Source organism: Pelodiscus sinensis, chromosome 19, assembly GCF_049634645.1.
Source record: "Pelodiscus sinensis isolate JC-2024 chromosome 19, ASM4963464v1, whole genome shotgun sequence".
NCBI classification, from domain to species: domain Eukaryota; kingdom Metazoa; phylum Chordata; order Testudines; family Trionychidae; genus Pelodiscus; species Pelodiscus sinensis.
Window position 1 is genome coordinate 22157004 of NC_134729.1, and position 23417 is coordinate 22180420.

The 23417-nt window shown below is 50.8% G+C and overlaps 1 protein-coding gene across 1 annotated transcript; it reads right to left on the minus strand.

Annotated features, from left to right (window-relative positions):
- Positions 1 to 1360: 1360 nt before the first annotated feature.
- MAP2K2 (mitogen-activated protein kinase kinase 2) lies at positions 1361 to 21994 on the minus strand. The gene is made up of 11 exons (XM_075903011.1): positions 21724 to 21994; positions 18437 to 18647; positions 16732 to 16878; positions 15921 to 15998; positions 14690 to 14741; positions 14457 to 14581; positions 12408 to 12621; positions 10920 to 10984; positions 9779 to 9840; positions 7448 to 7493; positions 1361 to 5904 (listed from the first exon to the last, which is right to left on the minus strand). The coding sequence occupies exons 1-11, from the start codon at positions 21807 to 21809 to the stop codon at positions 5794 to 5796; spliced, it is 1197 nt and encodes a 398-aa protein (XP_075759126.1). The 5' UTR covers positions 21810 to 21994; the 3' UTR covers positions 1361 to 5793.
- Positions 21995 to 23417: the final 1423 nt, after the last annotated feature.

The window sequence follows — 23417 nt, forward strand, 5'->3', positions numbered from 1 at the left end:
TTGCCCACAGTAGTTTCTTCAACAGCTGCAGTTAACTTATGCCTTGACGCATAAGACACACACTGGGGCAGACCAATGATCCATTTAGCCCGCTATCCTGTCCTCTGGCAGTGGCTGGTGCCAGATGCTTCAGAGGGAATGAACGGAACAGGGCAATCATCAAGTGATCCATCCCCAATTATCCACTCCCAGCTTCAGGTAGTCCCAGGTTTACCACCACCAAGGACAGGGGGCTGTATCCTTGACTACCTTAGCTAGCAGCCATTGATTGATCTGGCCTCCAAGAACTGATCTTGAACCTGGTCATACTTTTAGCCTTTACGACATCCCCTGCCAACAAGTTGACGATTGGGACGTGCTTCCTTGTTTTAATACTGCTGCCTATTAATTTCAGTGGGTGACTCTGCTCGGGACTTTTTTTAGCAGGTTTTATGTCCTTCGGGGGTCTTGTATTTTAAATTTTTATATAGATTTGTATTGTGTTTAAAACATTTTTTGTAAGCCACCTTGAATATTTCAAATAGAGAGGCAGGGTAAAAATATTTAAAATAAATAAATAGCAGGGTGACTCTGTAACTTTAAAAACGAGCAGTACAAAATATATATATATAGTGTACCATGAGCTTTACATGGGCAAAATCCACTTCTTCAGAGGAGTTGGAGGTGGGGGAGAAGTGGGGACCCAGAATTTAACAGAAAGGGGGGGGGGGGAGAAAGTCAATTGCAGTGCTGGTGCTAATGAGGCTAATGGAGGGGGCTGGAAGTGTCCCATACTTAGCTTTTGATGTCAGTGAGATGTTAAATGTAAGGAAGGCTGGTTTTATAATGGGACATCCTGGTTCTTGTGTTATGTAAAAGGATAAAATAACACTTCCCTATTCACTTTCCCCAACCCATTCATGTTTGTGTAGACCTCTATGCTACCCGCCCTCCCTCCCCCCATCTCTTTTCTAAGCTGAACAGGCCCAGTTTCTTAAATCTTCCTTCTGGGAAGCTGTTCCTCGTTCCTTTAATTTTTGTTGGCCTTACTTTCATCTTTTCAAAATCTAATATATATATTTTAAATATGGAGCAACCCCAGCTGCAGACAATATTCAAGATGGGGGTATACCATGGATTTATATAGTGACCTTGTATTTTCTGTCTTATCTATTTCTTTGCTAATGGTTCCCAGTGTTAGCTTTTTTGACTGCTGCTGAATATTGAGCAGACGTTTTCATGGCTCTATCCATGATGCCTCCAAGATCTCTCTCTTGCATGGCAGCAGCTCATTTAGACCTTTTTCTTTTCACTACAATTCACATTTTGATTCAACAGGGGTTACAAACCGCCTGTGATGGAATTAAAGAGGAAAAGGGCCTTTTTAATGTAAAGTGCCATTTATTTTTTTCCATGATGAAAATAGAGTTAAAAAAAATTGCACCAACAAAATGCTCAATACACTTTCTCCTTCACCTCCAAAACCAAGCGCAAAAGCAAAATAAAAACAAAAATACCCTAAAGCTTTTCAGTTGTACAACTCCCTACCACTTTTTATTTAAATAAGAGGCAAAAAAGATACTCCCCACCCCCCCGGAGCCTTATGGTTCATATACATGACCAAAAGAACAGTAGTCATTCAAAGCACATGACCTCACCATTTCAATTAGAATTGGGTTTTTTTCATTAACCCAAACACTTTGTATAATACATTCAATCCTCAGGAGTTACCAGATTTGATGGAATATAAGTGCACTCTAGGAAAAAAAAAAGTTAATGGGTTATTGGAAAACATACAAACAGGCAGACTGCCATTTGGTGATGCTGTTTCAGATTTTAGCTCTCAAATCTTTACTGTTAGCCACGTCTTCCCTCTAGCTATTGAGCCGCTGTATAAATATCAAGGGACACCGGCAAATGGATGTTGCAGAAATGGATAGAGGCAAAACTCGAGCGAAATCTAAAGCCTGCGGCATGAGCTTTGATTTGGAGCAGGAGTGGAACTGGTCTCTCCTTCTTCTGGGCTTCAGGTAATTGTAAAATATTTACAGACATTCACTGGAGCAGAGTAAGAGATGCCCCCTCAGCGGTTTTGCTGCATTAGCGTCCCATTGGTCTGATTAACTAGAACCCAGGGAGGAGAGCACTTGATAATCTGATCAAATAGGGTAACTCCAGGGTAAAAATAAAGGCCTTCAAACATGTAAAAATGACATCAGTGCTTGGGCCACTGGTACTATTTGAAAAAATAAGCACAGCGCACTATAATTTTTTTGTTTTTTTTTTCCTTTTTTTTAAAACACCCAGCACATCTGAACCACAGTCAGCAGCATGAAATGCATCTATGGAGAGGGAATCCCCCACCCCTCATTAAATTATTACACTGTCGACGTGCTTGTTGAAAGACTACTCAACACTGACTGGCACCGTGCCCTTCATCAAGGGGGTGAAACCTACACCATACAGACAGTGTGTGCTTCATGAGTGATCAGGTTCTCCCCCGGCACCCTTTCCTTTTCAGGTCAATACATTCCCAAGTGGAAAAGAATGTATGCTTTTTTGGAGGGGAGAGGAACACAGATATGCCTTCTGCCTACCCAATCACAGAACTGTTCATTGCAAACCAGCTGTGACCAAGCCTTACCAATCACGCACACACCCTCCACTTCCCCAAATTTACAAGTTCATCATTAACATCTGCAGCCACCACAGGCTGGCTCAGGTTGTTCCATTAACAGCAGCACAAGAACGCTAGGGCTGAGGACACAGAGAGCCTCTGCCCATGAAGCCAAGACATTGTGCGTCAGGAAACCCGACAAAGACGAGATTTCTAGGATCTAGCCAAATGGAACTCGCCCCGCAAAGAGACCCGCCCCGCAAAGCCAAGAGGGCAAGGGAATGAGTCATTCCTATGGCTTGTATTTCTAAGTCAGGGAGGAAAAGAAAGGGTACATTAAAAAAAAAAAAAAAAAAAAAAAGCATAAAAGCCTCTTTCAACAGACCCTGTCCATGTGACTCAGAGACACGCAGGTCATCTTCCCACCTAGTGAGACTCCACCAGCAGAACAGGGCCCTTCCTTGCTCCCGTATCTGCAAGGTACGTACCTATCATTCCCTAAACTAGAGAGGTAGCTTGAAAGAAGCAAGAGTCCAAAGGTGAGCAGGCTCTTCCAGTTAGCTATTGTTTAACTTCTTCTTCCGTTCCCTCAAGAAAATTAAGAACCAGATCCACGCAAAGAAAGATGAGATAAATACACTTGGTGAATTCCATACATACTACTGCCAGGCACACAAGACAAGCAAGGCCTAATCAAGACCCACAAGAGGCTTCCTCAGACTTAACACCTGCATCAGCTCACACACTGATGGAGCGGCAGGAGCAAAGAGATACCTCGGATGGTCACTGCCACTTCGCCAGCTGGGTCTCCCTGCCCAGTTTGCAGCAGAACACTTCTGAGAGCCAAGCTGCTCACGCGGAAAGGCAGAAAGCAAGATCTTTTTGCCCAAAGCATTTGGGTCAGGGCAAGACACTATGCCCAGCCCCGCCGCAGCAAAGCGCGTACGACCGGCGTACCCATTCTAGGGAGATCTTCTTGGTTCAGAGGATTGTCATTAGATGAAGCAGGTTTGGAGTTACCTCTCCACTCCAATGGAGCTACATTGCACAGGGATTTATACTGGCCTCGGGCAGGGAATGCCAAGCAATGAGGAGAGCTGTAATAACTCTTCAGTAGCAGAGCTTCCCCCGGTGCATCTAGCCCTGACGAACATTAGCTCAAGGGGGTTGTTTCACTGGACAGGACTCCTAATCTGCTGGAGCTGAAGCTGCAATAGAACAGCGTGAGCCTGGGACCAGGGCTGCAACAGTGCAGGTAGCTCTGCGGAGCAGTTCAGCCACCACTGGGGGGGGAGGGAACAATCCTTATTTATCAAAAGGGGAAAGAAACGTGCACCATGGGTGTGTGGCTTTGAGAGGCCTTTCCCCCACCACAAGGGCCCACAGGGAGAGAACTGAGGTCCATTTAAGACCCCCAGCTCCCATTAACGCCAATGGAAGGTCGGCACCCAATGATCCTTGGGGAAGTCTTCCCCAGAGGCTTGACTGTTTTTGGCTAGTTATGTCACAAAACTAGTCCCGGTGTGCGGTTTCATTCCTCCAGTGGCATCGTACAGCATCTTGCCAGCCAGTCATGAGGCGGCTGAAGTTGCAGCTCCCTCGGCCTGCTCTTCTACCTTGCCTGGTGTCTGATGGCTGCTGGTTGAATGCATTTATACTGTTGAAAACCAGCCACTAACCCAGTGAGATCAGCCAGAGGAAGGGAAGGAAGGGGATTTCCAAACTGGGCACCTTCTGGGGGAGATGACAGGTTTGAACTCCTCAGGAGGAGACTGGTGAAAAAGATCAGTGCCGGCAGAAACACAAAACAAAGCCCAGCAACTCTGACCCCTGGCAGGTAGCCTGGGGAATTCTTCAAAGAGGTAAAGAACCCCAGGTGGAAACCGGCTGTGTGGCTTCCTGCAGGATTGGAGGCATTTCTCCCTGCCTCTCCAAAAAAAAGTTTCAAAAAGCTTGTTCACGTGCCATAGATCTTGGGGAAGATGGTTCTCACTGGACTGGAGCAGCTGAGAAAATGCGCAAAGGATCAGCTGGACTCCCAGAGCCTTTGGGGTATGCAACACATTCCCAGGTAGCTGCTAGATCAGCCTGGTCAGTGCCGGGAGAAGATCTGAAAGATCGAGACTTTTCTTCCCCAGGCCAGTAGCTAGGAACTCCGTTCCCAAGACAGCATCTCTGCGCTGGTGGCAGAACGTGCCAGAGCTACAGAGAAACGGCGACTTTCCCTTTCTCTCACCAACAGTCGGGTACAAGACAGGCTTCCTTTCACAGCGTGGAAGGGTAGCCGGGCAGTAATGCTGCTGCAATCGCAGGAGGGAGCAATCTCCTCCAACACAATTCTGCTAGCCCCAAGCTCCCTGCAAAAAGCTTCTTGCCCTGAGCTTCACATTGACCTGAAGAGCAGCCAATATTGCCCTGCAATCTGTTATCAATTGGCTCAGACTCATGTCCCTTTCCTAGTAGGCTCCCAGCCCCATTCAGTAGCCCAGGATGGAGCCGGCTGTGTCCAGGAGGGAACTGGACAAAGGGAGAAGAAAGGCTTCAGACAGACAAAAGGAGGGCGAGAGAGAATTTAATGCTACTCCTCTTTCCCCAGCTAGGCTAAAAATATTTACCCAGCAACCCTCTCTTTGTTCTTGCAGTGCACCTGCTAATTTCCCCAAGCACCCTCAAGGAATCCACTAACCCCTTCACTTCCCCTTCTTGCTCTCTGCCAACTCACATGCAACAGCTGTACCATTTGGCAACTTGGCCTGCCCTCACCCCCGCCATTCTGCAGTGGTAGTTTTCTCTGTGCTCAGCGCGAGAGCTTTCTACACTAGCCCTTTCCAAACCCACACCAAAAGTGTACCAAGCATGTGATCTCCCTCCCACCCTCCCTCCGCGTATTTTTTAACCCAAGTGAACAGTTTTCGAAAGAGACAACACAAGCAGCACCACACTTCCCAAATGTCAGAAACTCCAAAGACTCAGCTGCGCTTGAACGCAGGCATGGGAAACAAAAAACAAAAAAGGAAGCAAGCCCGTTTCTGCTCGTTTGTTGGATGAGGGATATTTCCCAAACGATGGTGCTTTGCTGTTTACGAGCAGGGTGGGAAGGGGATGGGGAGGAAGGAGGGCGGGTCTGTCTTCTACTGAAGGGCAGGAAACAGTGACAGACAGGCAGATGTATGGATACAAGGCAGTTTGCTTTGCTGTCACATAGCGGTGCGGGTAGGGGTGCTGGGCTGGTTTAACCGCAGTGTTTTACACAGCCAGCCTGCAAAATCCACCTCTTCCACTTCAGAGCGTTTGATAAAGGCATGATTCTGAAAGGGGAAAAGAGAGAGAGTAAAGCACATGCATTCCAACCAATGATCCCTCTAATGGTTTCCATGTACATGCGGAATGAATTTTGTTTTGTGCACCGAAGCAGGTGCAGATGTGCACCCGCACTAGAAACGCACACTGCTGGCTGTGGGCACTCTGCTAGTCAGCTGGGCAGCATTTGACTCGCCCCTGGGCGGCTGCCCAAGAGCTCAGCTTACAGGGAACATGGATCCCAACACCATGTCCTAAGTGGTAGTGGAGCCCTGCCCTAAGACAGGCAGCCCTGGCTCCCGAAGTCAGTGGAGGAGGGTCATTGAGACCAGACAATGGCAGGATCCAGACTAATGCTGCTACCTGAGAGCCTGCACTGGCGGAACAAGGGATTCCCGGACAATGCTTCACAGGACATGAATGGGAGGATGTAGGATTGTCACGGGGTAATGGTCTCTATTGCCGTTACATGGGGTAAAGCCAGGAAATCTCTCCCCCCCCCAAGGACGGGGTTTGTATCAGCCAATGACTCAGAACGTTGTTAATGGTTTCAGATGCTTGTGCCGCAGAGGCAGCTTCTTCCTGGAGCCGGGCTGTGCTGCCAGCACTGTTCTGAGTTGGAGGACCGGCTCGTTCTGTTCTCCAGCCAAAACCAGCTTTTTATAGAGCTGTCCAACAAGCTGCTATTTACAAGAGTGGCTGGGTCTTTTGGCTTTGAGATGGTTGATCAGTTGGTGCGGGGCTAGGAGCCATACTGCTGTTTGATTGGCTGATGCGCTGCAGACGAGAGCACGAACAGACCCACCGGGGAGCAACACACACACATCCCCCTGGTGGCTGAACTGGTGGCCTGGTGGGAGGACACCTCGAGCGGGGAGACAGTTCTAGGGGCAGCGGCAGAGCGGTGGGTGCGGTGTCCAAACTGGCTTAGCAAAGCTCCAGAGCTGTAAACCCTGTACTCCGCGGGCTGAGCGCCGGAGCTGCCAGAATTTGAGAGGAGCACCGCACAGAGCAGCTCGCTGGGTGCTGTCACGCGGGGGGTTGGCAAGTCAAGGATCTGCCACTCCACGGGACTGCCAGCCACTGCACCCACTGAGGCAGGTGATGCAGCCCGGAGCAGCAGTTCCAAGAGGTGTGGAGGGGAGGCACAATCTCCCCATCCCAGTCCTTAGCAGCTGAGGGGGTCTGGCACTTACCAAGGCAGTGGTCGCCCAAACCACCGGGGAAGACATGGAGATTTCCAACAAACACCTGCTTCCCTTCCCAAAGGCATCTCTGAGGAATCATTTCAGGAAGGCCTGGTGCCTGCATGGGCTGGGGTAGCACATGCCTGCGGGTATTGGGCATGGTTTGGGAAGACTGTAAATGCATCAACGGGACAGGTATTCTCCTGTACCTCCCCCCCGCACACACACTCAGGTCACCCTTAATGTCACTTGGAGCTTCCAGTGTCTCAAGAGGAGGAAACCAAATGCAACAGGAGCTGCTTCTGGTAAAGGAATGGAGGGGCACCCTACCCACAATGCAATGCTCCTGTAGCTCCCCACTTACCATCAGCATCTTCAGATCTGCCCGTTCCGCTGGGTTTTTAATTAAGCTGAGAACAGAAGAAAAGGCAGGAAAGGTCTGTCAGAGCCCTCTTGCGAAAAGCTGGCGCTTGGGCCATGCAGGTTACGCAGTCTGGTGTCTGGTTTATTTGGAAGCCAGAGAGTGCCGCCTTCAACAGACCTCCACCTCATCACTTGTATCACGGCTCTGAAAGCAGCATTATGTACCCACTATGGAGGGACATCCCCCCCCAAGCCGACCCCAGATGAGTCCCTTCAACAGTCTGACCTCTACACCTGATCTGTCCAGGATCTCTGACCCCACCCCACTATCCAGGCACTCACCACACACTCCAGCAGGCTTGGGAGATAAGAATCAGAGAAAAACTTTAGGGAAAGCTGATTCTCAAAGGTCCAGGTCCTGTTGGAAACTTTCCTTAGCAGAGGTTGCTGCTAAGCCCTCATTTGAAAGTAAAGATCAGGGATAAGTGTCCAGCAGTGACCAGCTATTTTAGGGGCCAAAACTGAAAGACTGCAAAGGCATCATATTTTGAGATGGAGCTGCTGTTCCACAGTTCTGAAAAATCAGACTGTTTCAAAGAGTTTCAAGTTAGGCCCCTTCCCCCCCCAAAAAATATCAAGGCTCTTAAAGGCATTAGTCACCGTGGGAAAATGTAGGGCAAGAAAGCTGCAAAAGATTAACTCATGTTTGAGACAGGGATGGTAAAAAATAAAGCTTTAAAAACAGTAACGGTGGAACTGTTCAAAATCCTAGCGGTTACACCATTAACCGGTTTTGGGCAGGTACTGCTGGGTGGGACGAGGGAGGGAAGGATGCAGCCTGCGGCTCCCGGGGAGATGGCTGCTGCCCCGCAGGCTCTGCCATATAAGGTTGTACTGCAGAGCGTGGAGCAGCAGTCAGCTCCCTGGGAGTGGGGAAGGCAGCCAGAGCGCATGGCTACAGGGCAGAGTTTAACCATAACAGAAACCGATAAGCTCATGATTGTCGGTTAACTGGTTAAACTCTTACATCTCTAATCAGACACTGAAGCACATCCATGAACCAAAGCCAAGCTGGCTGCTCTCAGTTTAAGTCCACTAGTCCTAATGTTGCTGCTGGGTTCTTACTATATTTAAAATGCAGAGGTGCAGTGATCATGGCGATCACCTGTTCGTGGCGGACAGCTCTGGCCACTAGTCCCTGTTCATGGCAGCCAGGGCTGGCTGCAGCCAGGGGCTGAGCAGCCCCAGCCTCTGCGAACAGGAATTTTGCTCAGCAGCAAAAGCCCCTGAATGCCGGGAGGCCCAGCTCCCTGCTGGGACCCCTGCGGACAGGAGCTGCTTTCCAGCAACCTCCCCATCTTGCCCCCCCCCCCCCCCCGCCTCTAACAGAGGCAATGAAGGGAGGCAGGCAGCACCCCAGAGACGGTGCTGGGGGGAAACGGCTTCTAAGCCAACTCCCCCCAGCACTGGCTTCTGTCCCTCCCCCCACCCTGCTGGCTTTCAGGAACCATTTGCTCATCGGACAGTTGACTAGTCGCTTCCATCCCTACCAAGTACACAGTAGCACTAATTACAGGTTCCTCTGAACAGAGCCTTAACCAAAGGTAGCTGAGCCGGGAGCATCACGAGCACATGAAGCCCCAACAAGACAAGTCCTACTGAAGAAAAATAATCCCTTTTACATGAGAAGAGAAGAGAAGAGAAGAGAAGAGAAGAGAAGAGAAGAGAAGAGAAGAGAAGAGAAGAGAAGAGAAGAGAAGAGAAGAGAAGAGAAGAGAAGAGAAGAGAAGAGAAGAGAAGAGAAGAGAAGAGAAGAGAAGAGAAGAGAAGAGAAGAGAAGAGAAGAGAAGAGAAGAGGATCCTATGCGCCTAGGAACATTCTAGGCAAGCTTCCTCGGGGCCAGGGTTTGGAGGGAGACCACGGCACGGAGAAGGCTGTCAATAAACCAGCATCAGCTGCAGAACTTATCGAGGCACCCACCAAAAGTCTTATACTAAGGACAAAGACAGAGCAGGGGATTGGATGACTTAAGCGACCAACCCATAGAGCCAGTTCTGTACCCTCCATGAAGTGCGCTGGTGACTTTAGTCCTGTTTCTAGGGAAGTAAGTGCCCGCACAACAGCTCACAGGGCGCGCAGACTGAATGGATCGCAAGGACTGACTGAGGGTGGTCCCTGCAGGTCAGAGGGGAGGCACTTGGGCAGGGGCACATGGAAAACCATGTACTGCTCTGCCAGCCTTGCTATAGAACAGAACATTTTCCTCTACCGAGCCAGCCCCACGCACAGCCTCTGTTCACTTGCAGCCAGCCCCACGCAGGAGATCCTTACCATTTATTTACAAACTCCTGGAAGTCCTGCGTGAAAACTCCACTCGGCAGCTTCGGCGGCGGCTGAGGAAAGAAGCAGAAGGGTTTTCTGCACGCATGGGTCAGGAAGCAGCAGTCTCTGAAAAGCTACAGCCTGAAGACCTGACTTTCTTACGGGTTTCTCTTTAAATTTAGAACGGCGTAACTATTGCTTCCCTTCACAGCCAGTGACCTCCCAGACGTGCGCATCTTCTGTCAGCTCCACCATTCATGGCCTCAGAAGGAAAACCGTGCACCCCACCTGAGGGAAAGCACGGCTCTAGGTGCACAGGCAAAGCGGTGCTGCCTACTTTTGAAGCATTAGGTATTAACCGTTGTCATAAGGTTGGAGTTCAAGAGCTAAACTCAGTATTCTGGTCAGACGTGGCAAATCCCACACACCTGTAACCCTGCAGCAGTGATTAGGTAACGATTCCTCATGAGACAAAATCTGCGTCCGCTTCTGCAAAAACGAGCTACAGATATCCGCATCCGTGGATACCTGCGGCCGTCAAGCAGATAGCCGCGGACTTGCAGGACTCTAGTCACCATGTCACCTTACAGGGGAAGCTGCTCCTCCCACAGACTGGTTCCGCCTCCTTACTGGGACACTTACTTTAGGACCCTGGATTGTAATTTACCTTAAGGTTTTTCACAAAGATCAGGAATTCGTCCCATGCTGAGAACACTGGTGTGATCTGCTGCCTAGCAGAGGGACTGTTTATCCTTCACAGGTCTATGGAGAAGTTTGTTCTAAATAACTAAATTGCTCAACAAATCGCTCAGTAACCCTCAGGGCTCCTTTTTCTACTCTTCTCTCAATTCCTTTAAGGATATTACAAGCCCTTGTCTGCAGGGTCTTATTCCAGAGCTAGAGGCATTTCAGTATTGTAGACTTTAATACCAAGAGACAGGAAGAGCAAATGGGGGTGAAGGGACAGGATCTAATACAAATAGAAGGAGTGGGAGAAAAGGCTATTTGATTGAAGCTTTCAGTTCTTGTTACCCCTTTAACTGATGGGCAAATGCGGATTTTATATCTATTTTGAATCGAGAGACTCTGAAAGAGTCCAGCAAACCAAGGGGGGAAGGGAAGGAGATGAAAGGTGATTTCAAATACCAACCTCATTAACAATATAGTCCAGCAGTTCAAAGATGGCCATTGCAGGCCGACTGTCCATTCCGTGGCCTGTGTAGTTAAGAGCACAAAGGCAGGGTAAGAAACTGCACATGGCCAAAACTGAACAGAAACTGCACAGTGGAGTTTAGACTCTGACAGATGCAAAAGCAATACAATGGTATTAGCCGTAAGAGACTCCTTGGACGGGAAGTCATCTGTGGCTATGACACAGTACTGCAGAGAATGGGGATAGATTTTTTTTCACAGCCTGTTTTCAGCTTTATGGTTTCAACCCTGGCTACCATATCCACGATTCATTTCATAGCTTGGAAGGTGGAAGTAGACCAAGTAGCCTTTTGTGTTTAGATCAACTACTCAACTCCAGCCACTCAATAATGATCATCTAGGGCAGTGGTCCCCAACCTTTACGGGCTCCCGGGCGCCCGGGGGCGGAGCCACACTCGCGCCGGGCGCCCGGGGGCGGGGCCACACTCGCGCCGGGCGCCCGGGGGCGCCGTCCTAGGGCACGCCAGGGCCGGGGCCGCCCGAGCCCCTTGTGCCGTGGGCCCGGGGCTGGCGCCGCCGCCCGAGCTGCGTGCCTGGGGCCGGCACCGGCATGTGCCCCGTGGCTGGGGCCGCCCGAGCGCCGCGCACCAGGCGCCGGTGAGTGTCACGCACCTGGGGCCAGCGCCTCCAGTGCGCCGGGGGTGGGGCCAGCCCGGGTTGTCGGCAGGCGCCTAAAAATGCCCCGGCGGGCGCCATGGCACCCGCGGGCACCGCGGCACCCGCGGGCACCGCGTTGGGGACCACTGATCTAGGGGCTGTTCAGAGGCCTATGTGAGATTAATTTGGCAGTCTCAGTCTAGCTCCTTGATCTGTTCAGATCTCAAATACACCACACCTGGCACTTATTTGGCCTCTTTGGGATCAGACTAATCAGAGACAAAGGAGCACATACCTTGCCCTCCCCCCAGGCCAGGACTCAGGCATGCTAGCAGGAAGCGTGCTCTGTCAATGCAAATGCTGTACCTGAGCTGAGGGTAACTGCACTTGTCTCTAGGGTAATCATGTCTCTCCAGCAAAGTCAGTCGGTCAGCAGAACAACTTCCACCTGAAGTTCTGCAGTTTGGCCAAGATTTTTCCAATGATTTTATGGGGCCAAACTAGAACGTGCTGAACAGGCGGCTCTGAAAAATCAGGCTTTTTTCAAAGTATCTCCCCCCAGATCACTAGTCTCTTTGGAACATCCTGACCCTCATGTGTATGGTAGGCTGCCTTTATGGGAGACTGATTTTACACGAGCAGTCTGTAAAAACCAGGGAAGCAAGAATTAGTGCTGGGTTCTGCTTCCAGGACAGGCCAGCCTTCTGCAGAACAAGTTCCAGAGAAATGATGAAAGCCGATTCTACAGTACCGGATTGTTTCATATTTTTAACCCAGCCCCATAAACCAAAGACCATCCCCGCAGACAGGTGTCAATTTCAGCCCCTACCACTGACAGGGCGCCCTGGGGGTCTGGGCCGCGGTGAGATGCTGTGAGGTTCTCCCTCTGCCCCATCGACCATGGGGCGGCCAAATATCGCTTCCAGTTCCTTGGAGTCAGGTGGGGGGATTGGATACCTTCCGATAGACAGCTCCACCAGGGAGAGCCCCATGCTCCAGATGTCAGACTGAACTGAGTAATGAGTGCCTTGCAACCGTTCAGGCTGTAATGAAAAGTCACAGATGTGCCTCATTAAACTCTCCTTCCACAGAAAAGAGGTCACTACGTAAGAGACTCCTTTGACGGGAAGTCATCTGTGGCTATGACACACTACTGCAGAGAAACTCTGCCTCACACATAAGGATACAAAGCACCTCCCTCTAATTATACATTTAAATGAAACAGACATGACCATCTCTCTCCCCCACACACTCCTGCACCTTCAGGCTACAGGGGCTCGTACAAACTACTTTTTTCTTTTTCCAGGCTGAACTGCTGCAGGGACAGGCTGGTTGAAAACTTACCATCTTCTTTATAAACTAAAATCCTCCGAGGGCCTGAAACTCTTCATACCAGCAGGAAGCATTAATATGCTCAGAGGAAATATGGGGGATGGGAAGGGGTGGGGGGGTTCTTCTTCCTAGAGAGGCCACGTACCCGGAACGTGTAGCACAGGTTTTATACACTTCGAGTGCAGCTCTCTAGCTTACTCAGTATACAAGGGGGGGGAAAAAAGATGATTTTTTTAATTGCCCGATAATACAAACTCCCAAGTAGAAACTGGGTTTTCTGCTTCTTTCATCACTGCAAAACCAACAGGAGTCACAGCTGCCAGTTGAGAAATGACTCAATCACCCAGAGCTGATGGACTGAAAAAGGGACTTTTTTTACGTTAGTCTCTGCCCTAACTATAACTGCAGTTGAAGAGTTACAGTGTCTAAAATATAGAGAAGTTCGGAGTGAAAGAGACAAGTGCAGGCTGACAGCCTCTCTAAAAGCCCACATCTTCGTTCCTAGCCGTTAAATCTGGGGGAAATGCACGCTACGCGCCACCATGCTGAGGCAAACAAGCTAAGGCCCAAGAGCGAGCACAGATTTAGAGTTTTGTAATGACAGTGGTCAGTAAATGTACTGCTCAAGAAAGCAAAGAACCCTGGCTAGAGTGTGATCTGTGCAAGTCCTTACAGATGCACACGAGCCAATATGCAACAATTCCATTGCATTACATTGTCACCAGACTGGGGATATAAAGAGAAAGCCCAACAGCATCTAATTAAAGGAACTTCCACTTAAACATCACACAGCTGTCTGAAATTCTTCTGCCTACGGTGACAAGTAACATGACTCACTGAACGTGTCCAGAAAAACGGTTCTCTCTCCCAGTTAACACAAGACCCCGACACAACTTTGGACCTGATGGCACACTGCCCTGCACTGTGTCGAACATCTACACCAGAGGAAAGTGAATAGAACACGCTACTATTCTGCTTTCAACTTTGCAACTGGACAATGAAGTGTTTTAGAGTGTCCATTTCATAGTTCTCCCCTGAATAGGCCAACAGCCCTTGGGTGACAATTCATTCCCTCCTGCTCTTGTGGAAAGCATTTTTTTTAGAAGTTGCAAATACAACTCTAAGCCTGCCAATACTGGCAGGGGAACTCAGGAGCAGGCGTAGGACTTCAAACTACTTTCTAACTTTTTGGAAACTCACTAGTTTTAAGGTTGTGGGCGTCCCTTTAAAAGAAGCAGACTCATCTAAGTATACAGAGGTGTTTGTGCACCTAAAAAATAAATCAAGCTGGGGACAGAAGTGAAGTGAGGTCTTGTAATATACACATAAATCACAGAGAAGATCAGCTACCTCTCTGGTGGGTCTGGTTGCTAGTTTCAGCGTAGAAGGGTGTAACAGCAGGATACCACAGGCAAGGCTAAGAATACCTGGTGGAGTTGAGTGACCCTGGACACTACGCTAACGCATAGTCTGGTTCTTAGGAGTGGTAAAGCCCTCTCCCTTGTTGAATACACCCAAAGGTTTACACAAGTGTAAAGAGGCTTACAGACATGTAGGATCGAGTCCCCACAAAGGAGTTTGCCATGGAGTCAATGAGCTGACCGCTAACCCCAAAGTCACACAGTTTGATCTCTCCTCGGGAATTGACCAGGATGTTAGAAGGTTTCACATCTGAGAATGGGAGAGAGAAAGGAAAAAAAAGGTATGTGCAGTGTTAAGAAAGAACAATCCAGGTCTCTGGCTGTCATGAGAAGGTATTTTTAGGTTCTCTGTTCTCACCTCTGTGCATGATCTGATGCTTCTCTCTTAGATATGCCAAACCTCGCAGAACCTAGAAGAAAAATAAAAGACAGAAAGAGCTAAATGCTGGGAAAGAAAAGTCTTTCCCTCTGCAGAGAGAGATCTTGCACAGACTTAAGATGCTGTCATATTGCAAAATCAACAGTAAAGCCTCCCTGGAGTAGCTAAGGGTTCCAGCCCCAGGGAGTAATCCACACACGGCAGAGCAAATGATGGTTTCACTTTAGGTCTACTCTGCTTAAGAAGATTAAACGTGCAGATAATTGAAAATCCCACAGTGTTAGATATGAAATCACTGGTTCACCGTAGGGATGTCAGTGGCTAACCATCTAACAGGCAAGCATCTCCTTTACCAGGTGATGTTTACCAGTTAACCAACGGCCCAGCTGGACTGGAGCAGCCCCCCCACCCACACCACAGATGGGGGGGCACTCCAGCCCTGCAGGCAGAGCCTCTACCCACCCATGCCAGGCAGTTAACTGATTCAACATAACGTTTGACCGGTTAACTGATTCAACAGAGTTGTAGTAAATGGTCTGAAATATACTAACTTCCCAGCTCATATGGTTATTCTTTTGACTCCTAGCTGATGATACAATAAAGACACATGGGATGGAGGGAAAACCTACTAATTTAAGCTGCAAACCCCGGTGTGTCTAGCTACAGGAAATTGTGCTCCCACTCCCAGGAAATAAGCTTCCTGGGCAACATTCACTTTAATCTTTTCCATCCACGTGCAGATTTTTTCCTTCCATGTGCGGAATAAGTGTTATGAGCACGGATTCACATGTGAATGTGCACCACCAGTTAAAAAATGAAACCCTAGCTGTGGGCACTCTGCTAATCAGCTGGGTAACACTGGAATCTCTCCCGAGTGGCCGTACAAATGACCAGCTTGAAGGGAAGACTGCTCCTGGGGTACTGAATAGATTTCAGGAAGGGTTGGGAAACAGACCAGCACAGAGTCAACATTCAGACTGTGTTTTCTCCCAATACACCCTGAGAGACAGCGAGTTCTGAATAGGAACACTAGATAGAAGTGTGAAAAACTGGAACGGGGTGGTGGGTAAGAGGCGCCTGTATAAGACAAAGCCCTGAACACTGGGACTGTTCCTATAAAATCGGGACGTCTGGTTGTGCTGCTTCTGAAAGCCTGAAGCCTCTCCTCTGCCAAGGGGTTTTGAGTGAGCCCTGGGAGAGGGATACTCACGGCTATGCTGACTTTCCCCAAGATCTCCTCAGGAATCCTTTTGGCTTCCTTCAACACTTGATCCAGGGAGCCTCCATCCTAAATTCAGAGCAGAGAAGTTAACTGAGCACTGGCAGGAAAATACAATAAATGCCCTGAAAAGTGTTTTCCAGCTCTAGGTTCTACAATGTACCCACCTATGAGGACTGAGCAGCGTAAATAGCCTAATACATTTGGGTTCACTAGTCAGTAACACTAGAGAGTATCTGCAGACTAAGGAAGATAGCTCTGGTAATCGTCACAAGTGGGTGTTCAGAGGACTACACCCATCTCTTGCTACGCCCTTCATGATTAAACTTTGCTGTCATAGGAAATATTATTTTAATGTCACCGTCTAACATAGAAACGTCATGAGTTTTCAGCACTGTTTCCCTTGCCTTTGCATTGACAAGTAAAGTGTAATGTGGGGGAAATAGAATATGCCCTCCCTGACAGATACAGCGGAAGATGCACATTGCAGTTCACTGAATTCTGTTCAGTGGAGGGTTTGCAACATTTCCTCTTGGCTGGACCCCAAAACCGCCACTTCCGCTTTCCAGAAAGAATACTTCTCTGTACATTTTAGCCACCATAGTAGGGCTGTGTAGCTCCTAGACAGAGTCTGATGTCCCATTTCCACCACACACATTCTGAGCAAGGAGCCTTTTGCTTAGCAGAAAAACACTCTAGCATCACTTAGCCCTTTGCATCTACAACCCAGAGGAATCTGCTCAGTAGAAAGTACTGGAGAGGAGCAGCAATGGCTTAAAAGAAGGAGGGAGTGTAGGCTCACCATGTGCTCCATGCAGATGCTGATTTCCCCATCGCTGTAGAAAGCTCCATAGAAACCCACAATGTATGGAGAGTTACACTCATGCAGCACCTGCAGCTCTCGGATAATCTGATTACGAATGGCGGGCTTAATTTCTAAGTGAATCAGCTGAAAAAAAAAAATCAAGCCAGACTCAAGGAACAGCTACAAGAACATAGAGCTCCAGTTTGGAAGCGAGAAGCAAAAGGGGTTGAGAGAGCTCCACTTGTCCCTGTGCTGGTGAGAGCTGTTCTCCCTACCATTACCAGCCTAAGTGGTGAGGCTTGCTGGACAACTATTCTTGCATTCTGCAGGCTGCACAGAATGTAACTGAGCATACTAGTCACCCCCGTACTGATAATACAGGGTAAGTCAGAACACCAACGTAGCAAGCTGGGCACACAGATGGCTCCCAGCACAGTAAATGTTTATCACGTGAAAAAGCCAGCTCTGCAGGCACTACGCAGGGTGTCTCAATACCAAGGAGACCAGGAAAGAACAAAACAGGGACACTAAGAGGGAGTTGCTTGAAAATTAAGAAACAGAGGACTCCATGTAGGACCAGTTTAACAATGCTACTGTGGAAGACTATATGGGTATTACCGCTCTATAGATTTGCTCATCAGACCCATAGAATTTTACCTGTTGCTTTTAAAAGTTCATCCCAATAAGAGTTTCAAGTTAAGTCACATAACTGGATTTGAACAGTCAGAAATCTGACTTGTTCTCTCTGAAGAAGTCTGCCTTTTCTTGACAGACGGGTCAATTACTGATTTCCATTATCGGGCATCATTAGGTGAACAACTTGTGTGTTTGGGACAGTAAGTTTCAAGACAAACGCAAAAGGCTCCTCGCAGCACTGTTCCAGGTACAATGCTGGAGGGTTTCTCTTATGGCAGAAGGATCTCTGGGGCTCTGTTGCTGAAAATGATTAAATGACCTTTCCTCTACTAGCAAAGTGTCTTTCTGCAGATTCTGCCACACATTTTCTCTCTGTTACCTACAACTTGCACCTGAAAAGCGTACAACTTTCCCACAAACCTCAATCAATTTAGTCGAGTTGATTAAGAGCTGAGCTAATGGAAAAATAAAGCATGAGTGTGCTCTAAACAGTATTTAGGATTTGAAAAAATAAAGCATGAGTGTGCTCTAAACAGTATTTAGGATTTGACATAAAATGCAACTTTGAATTGCTCAGAGGATTAATAATGGAAGAAACCCATCTTTCAAATCCAGATTCGATCACAAGTGGTAGAAAGTCAGTATCAACTGAGGACGCGTGCTCATGCATAATGAATTTGAGGAATTTCAATCCATTTGCTAGTGAACAGGTGTCCATATCACAAGAGTCACAGTTGTTGGTAGTTTCATCAGAAAGGCTAAGGAGACTAAACTCTCTTCTCCCTGCAAGGGGAGGATGTTCCAGATCAGAGTTGAAGCACAGAGCAAAGACTAGCGTGGCTGCCTGAGATACTTGTTCTAAGGATCTTGAGGAGACTTGGTCTCCAGAGCTCCTAATAAGGCACCCTTTACCAGTATGGAATTCATTTAAGGAAGCAGAAGGGATAGGCTAAGCAAAATACTGCTTTTCTTATAGGGTAACAGGGTGACTTTCTATTACAACCTCTCTCCTGTGTAGGCCAACACAAGCATAAGAAAAAAAATACGTCTGCCTCCTGTCTTTTACCTTTCGTGCCATAATGAGTCCTGAGGGTTTGTGCTGCACTTTGGTGACTACCCCACCATTACCAGCTCCCAGCTCGGAGATCCTCTCAAAGTCGTCATCTTTCAGCTCCCCAACCTTGGCTTTCTGGGTGAGGAAAGCCTCTAACCTCTTCTTTTGCTGCTCATCCAGTTCCAATTCCTCCAGCTTCTTCTGAAGATCTACCAGGTTAGCCCTGAAGAAAAACAGGGAGGAGAAAGACAAACTATGAGAGCCTGTTCGAATTTTGTCTTTGGCAGAGATACGTGTCCCTTCCTCCAGAGGAGATGGCAAAACTGTGGGGGTGTGGGCAGAACCTGCTGGGCATAAAGGAACAGGAGTTCAATTGGCAATGGAGGGATAAGAGAGAGGTTACCGCCCAGGGAACAAGTGCAGAGCAAGGAGGTGCCCCATGAGGCCCAGTAGAATACAAGAAGTCCCACATATCATTCATACTGAACCCCTTCAGCACTGCCAGCGGGAAGAAAGAAGAGAAGGGGAAAGCCCTACTGACAGGGACACAAGTGCTGTATTGGAGATAAATGATGCAGCATCTTCCCAGAAGCACAGATTCCCTCACAGAGATACATTTTTTACATTCAGTCACTCAAGCAAAACTATGAAACCAAAGGGAATCATTAAAACCTTACAGCAGGGAGAGGAGCATTGGCTGTGCCAGCAGCCGCTCCCCTTTCTGAATCCAGGGATACAGCTGGGCAGTCCACTAAGTAATATGAGACAGGCTTTCCATGTAGCTATGCAAATCCTACAGCTTAAAACACTACACCCCTCACCACCCTGCCCAAACATGATGCCTATCTATTATCCAAGCACAATGGGGTATTTATGCTCCGACGCCACCTATCTTTTGGAGCCCTGATTGGGGTATCTTTGGACAGCAGAAAACTGGACCATCAGTGTGATAGCTCCACGCTGCTGGGCCTATTTCCCCTTCAAAAGCCACCCCAGCCCTTGGATCCACAATTTTAATGAACACCCTTTTTTTCAGAGGGTGCTTTTTATTATCAACCTGCCAACCCTCCTACACAGAGCCCGCCTCCTCTTCCTGGCAGATGCTCCCCCCCCCCTGCTACTCCCCCAGGTTTGTTTCCTAACTTTACATTCACAGGGGACTGCTTATGGTGAAGAACTGGGTAGTGCTCCAAGCGCTTGGGAGAGGTGACTCTTCACTGCAGTGGTCTCCAATCTTTTTAACCACAAGATCACTTTTTCAATGCAAGTGCAATGTAAGATCTACCTCAAACCCAAATACCCTTGCCCTGTTTCTTTCCCACCTTTCCTCCAAGGCCTCACCCTGCTCACTCCATTGCCCTTCTTCCTCCATCCTCACTCACTTTCACCAGGCTGGAACAGGGGGCTGGGGTGCAGGCTCTGGTCTTGGGCTTGGAGTTTGGGAGGGGCTCCAGGCTTAGCTGAGTGGGGGATTGGGGTCCAGAAAGAGTTTCAGGGTGCAAGCTCTGGGAAGGAGTTTGGTGCAAGGGGACTCACGTCTGGAGCAGGAGGCTGGCTATAGGAGGCGGTTCAGGGCTGGGACAGGGGTTCAGGAAGCAGGCTCTGGCTGGGCACCGTTTACCTGAGAACGCTTCCAGGTGGTGGAGCAGTGGGGTTAAGGCGGCTTATGCCTGCCCTGGGCCTGCACCACTCCTGAAAGCAGCTGGCATACACAGCAATGGACCCATGGTACCATATGCTGCCCCTCATCTACAGGCACTAAGCCCACGGCTTCTACTGGTCACAGTTCCCCATTATTGATCAATGGGAGCTGCAGGAGTGGTGTCTGCAGGCAAGGACAGCATAGGGCAACCCCCAGCTCTGCCTTTCTCATGGGCTGCAGGGACATGCCAGCCACTTCCAGGAGCAGCAATTACTACGGGGATAATATTACTTCAGACAGGACAGGTGAGGCATTTTAAAACTCACTACTCAAAGAATTAAATTTAAGTGTGAGAGAAATGAAAATTATGAAATGCACAGACCAGTCAAAAACAAAAAATAACCCACTTTGCAAGCAGTAAAAGAAGTAACAACCCCCCCCCCCCCATGTGTGTGTTGGGTCAGCAGATGAGAGTGAAGGACAGCGTGTGTTTGTGAGAATGAGAGACACACACAGTGTGTGACAGATTTGCACTGCCAAGATCCCTCCATTCCCTTCTCTCTGTGTGGAGGTGGGGTACAGAAGTGGGGGGAGAGGGAAGACACCCGAACATCAATGCCCCCCTCTTCTCCCTCCCACACACAGTGGGCAGAGGAGCAACTGAAGTGCTTTATAGCTTCCTGGCCAAACCAGTCAGAATCACCTGTCAGAGGCTCCAAGATCTAATGGTAGATCCCGATCTACTTGTTGGTGACAACTGCTTTACAGGGACTGCCCTAACCCACCCCCCAAAACTCAGCATCTCCGAGCCCCCTTTCTGTCTCCAGTCCACCCACCCCATCTACAACCCCTCGCCCCACAGCACCCCACAGACCCCAGCATAATCTCTCACATACACCCCCGGGTGCCTTTGTCTCAAGGTAGCATGGGCCTGGAGGCCTCCGGGCCTAACCCGGGCCACCTCCCTTGTCCCCTGGGGGCAACCCCTCTCTCATCCCCCCACTGCCAAGTGAGCTGCTGCTCCTTTAGTCCGGCAGGTCCTGCCCCACCTCCGCCCTTCGCTCCCGGGGGGCACCACCTGGACCAAGCCCCATTCCCGGTCCCGAGTCCTCACCCGCCTCTGCCCGTCCACCTTGGGCTTCCTGGCCCAGCTTGGCAGCCCCTGCCTCCCCGGGGCCTGGCGCCCTCCCCAGGGCTCTTTCATTCCCCCCCCCCACCCCGCTAGGCACCCCCTCCCCCGCCTCTCCCTTCCTCCTTCTCCCTCCCCCCCGCCCCCCCACCCTGGGCTTTCACCCCCCCAGCCCCGCTTGGCACCCCCCTTCCTCTCCCTTCGCCCCCCCAGGGTTCTTTCACCCCCCCCCGGCCCCGCTTAGTACCCCCCACTCCCCCCGGCCCTTCCCCCCCCCGGGCTCTTTCATCCCCCCCCCGCCCCGCTAGGCACCCCCCTCTCTCCCTTCGCCCCCCCCGGCCCGGGCTCTTTCATCCCCCCCCGCCCCGCTAGGCACCCCCCTCTCTCCCTTCGCCCCCCCGGCCCGGGCTGGCTCCCCCCGCCCCGCTAGGCACCCCCCTCTCTCCCTTCGCCCCCCCCGGCCCGGGCTGGCTCCCCCCGCCCCCCCCCAGGGCTCTTTCATCCCCCCCCGGCCCCCCCCGCACTCACTCGGAGGAGCCGTCCGGGCTCGGGCCCTCGGCGATGGTCGGGGTGATGGTCAGGGCCGGCAGCACCGGCTTCCTCTTGGCCGGCATGGCCGGGCGGGGCGGGGCGGGCCTAGCGGGGGCGCCGCCGCATGGCCCGGCCCGGGCCGCGCTCCCCCGCGGGGCTCGGCGAGCCGCACTACGCGAGCCCGGGGCTTTGCGGCCTGGCCGGGCAGGGGCAGCGCAGGCCGGAGGGAGTCAGCGCGCGGGGCCGGGCTGCAGCGCAGGCGGGCGGGGCTGGGCGGGCGCGAGCAGGGCGGGGAGGGGCGGGCGCTCCCGCCGCGGAGTCTCGCGAGAGCGCGCGCCCGGCCGCCAGGCGCGGCCCCCGGGCAGGGCTGCGGTCGCCGGGCGCGCGCTCAGCGGGGACGCGCAGGGAGAGGCGCTTGGGAGGGAAAGAAGGGGGAGCTAGTGGGAGGGGGAGGAGGGATGAGAGGAAGGAGGAATGGGAGGGGGTGGAGGTGTGGGGAGGAGGGATGAGGGGGGAGGGATGAGAGGAAGGAGGGATGGGAGGGGGTGGAGGTGTGGGGGGGAGGGATGAGGGGGTGGGGGGATGAGGGGAAGGAGGGATGAGGGGGGTGGAGGTGTGGGGGGAGGGATGAGGGGGTGGGGGATGAGAGGAAGGAGGGATGAGGGGGGTGGAGGTGTGGGGGGGGATGAGGGGGTGGGGGGATGAGAGGAAGGAGGGATGAGGGGGGTGGAGGTGTGGGGGGAGGGATGAGGGGGTGGGGGATGAGAGGAAGGAGGGATGAGGGGGGTGGAGGTGTGGGGGGGGGATGAGGGGGTGGGGGGATGAGAGGAAGGAGGGATGAGGGGGGTGGAGGTGTGGGGGGAGGGATGAGGGGGTGGGGGATGAGAGGAAGGAGGGATGAGGGGGGTGGAGGTGTGGGGGGGATGAGGGGGTGGGGGGATGAGAGGAAGGAGGGATGAAGGGGGTGGAGGTGTGGGAGGAGGGATGGGGGTGGAGGGATGAGAGGAAGGAGGAATGGGAGGGGGTGGAGGTGTGGGGTGAGGAGGGATGAGGGGGTGGGGGGAGGGATGAGAGGAAGGAGGGATGGGATGGGAGGGGGTGGAGGGATGGGGTTGGGGAGGGTAGGACGGGTGGACAGAAGGATGGTGGGAGTGGGAAGCCTGGGGTTTTGCAGAGTTATTAGCTGGGAATAAGGGTGTTCTGTAACTGTAGTTTTCATCATGTAGATTCTCAGGAGCTCTCATCGATAATAAACCATACATGTTTCGGAGAAGGTGGAAGGATGCAGGGAGATCCACCTTTCTGTCTGCCTAGGCCCTCACATGGCTCCCTGCCTAGAGCATGGGCGCACTTCCAACCGGCTTTCAAACAGAACAAGAACATTCTCTCTTTTTTCCTCCTCAGCCTTTAGGAGAACTAACTGGATTAGTGTATAAATTGTTACCAGTGTGAGAGAGTGAAATCAAAGAGACAATACTGCAGTTAGTTCAGGGGACTAAGGGCTGATGCTCCTTCTAGATCATATTCTGCCACTGATTCTGGATGCTGCAGAAGACCAGTAACTCTACTGTGCCTGATTTTTATCCCAGTAGGGTGCACATACCAGGGTGTTGGCTGAATTAGAAATCTAGGTAAATATGTGATAAAATATCACTCATTGTATATGAATCATAACCACAAATCGATTCCCT

Bases quoted from the DNA above. Each gene is read 5' to 3' on its own strand.
- MAP2K2 (XM_075903011.1), bottom strand. From the start codon at position 21,809: ATGCCGGCCAAGAGGAAGCCGGTGCTGCCGGCCCTGACCATCACCCCG. The intron at 18,648-21,723 runs GTGAGTGCGGGG...GTTTTTCTTCAG, and splicing joins AGCCCGGACGGCTCCTCCGA to GGCTAACCTGGTAGATCTTC. The intron at 12,622-14,456 runs GTAAGCCTCTTT...TTTTCATTACAG, and splicing joins GGACTCGATCCTACATGTCT to CCTGAACGGTTGCAAGGCAC.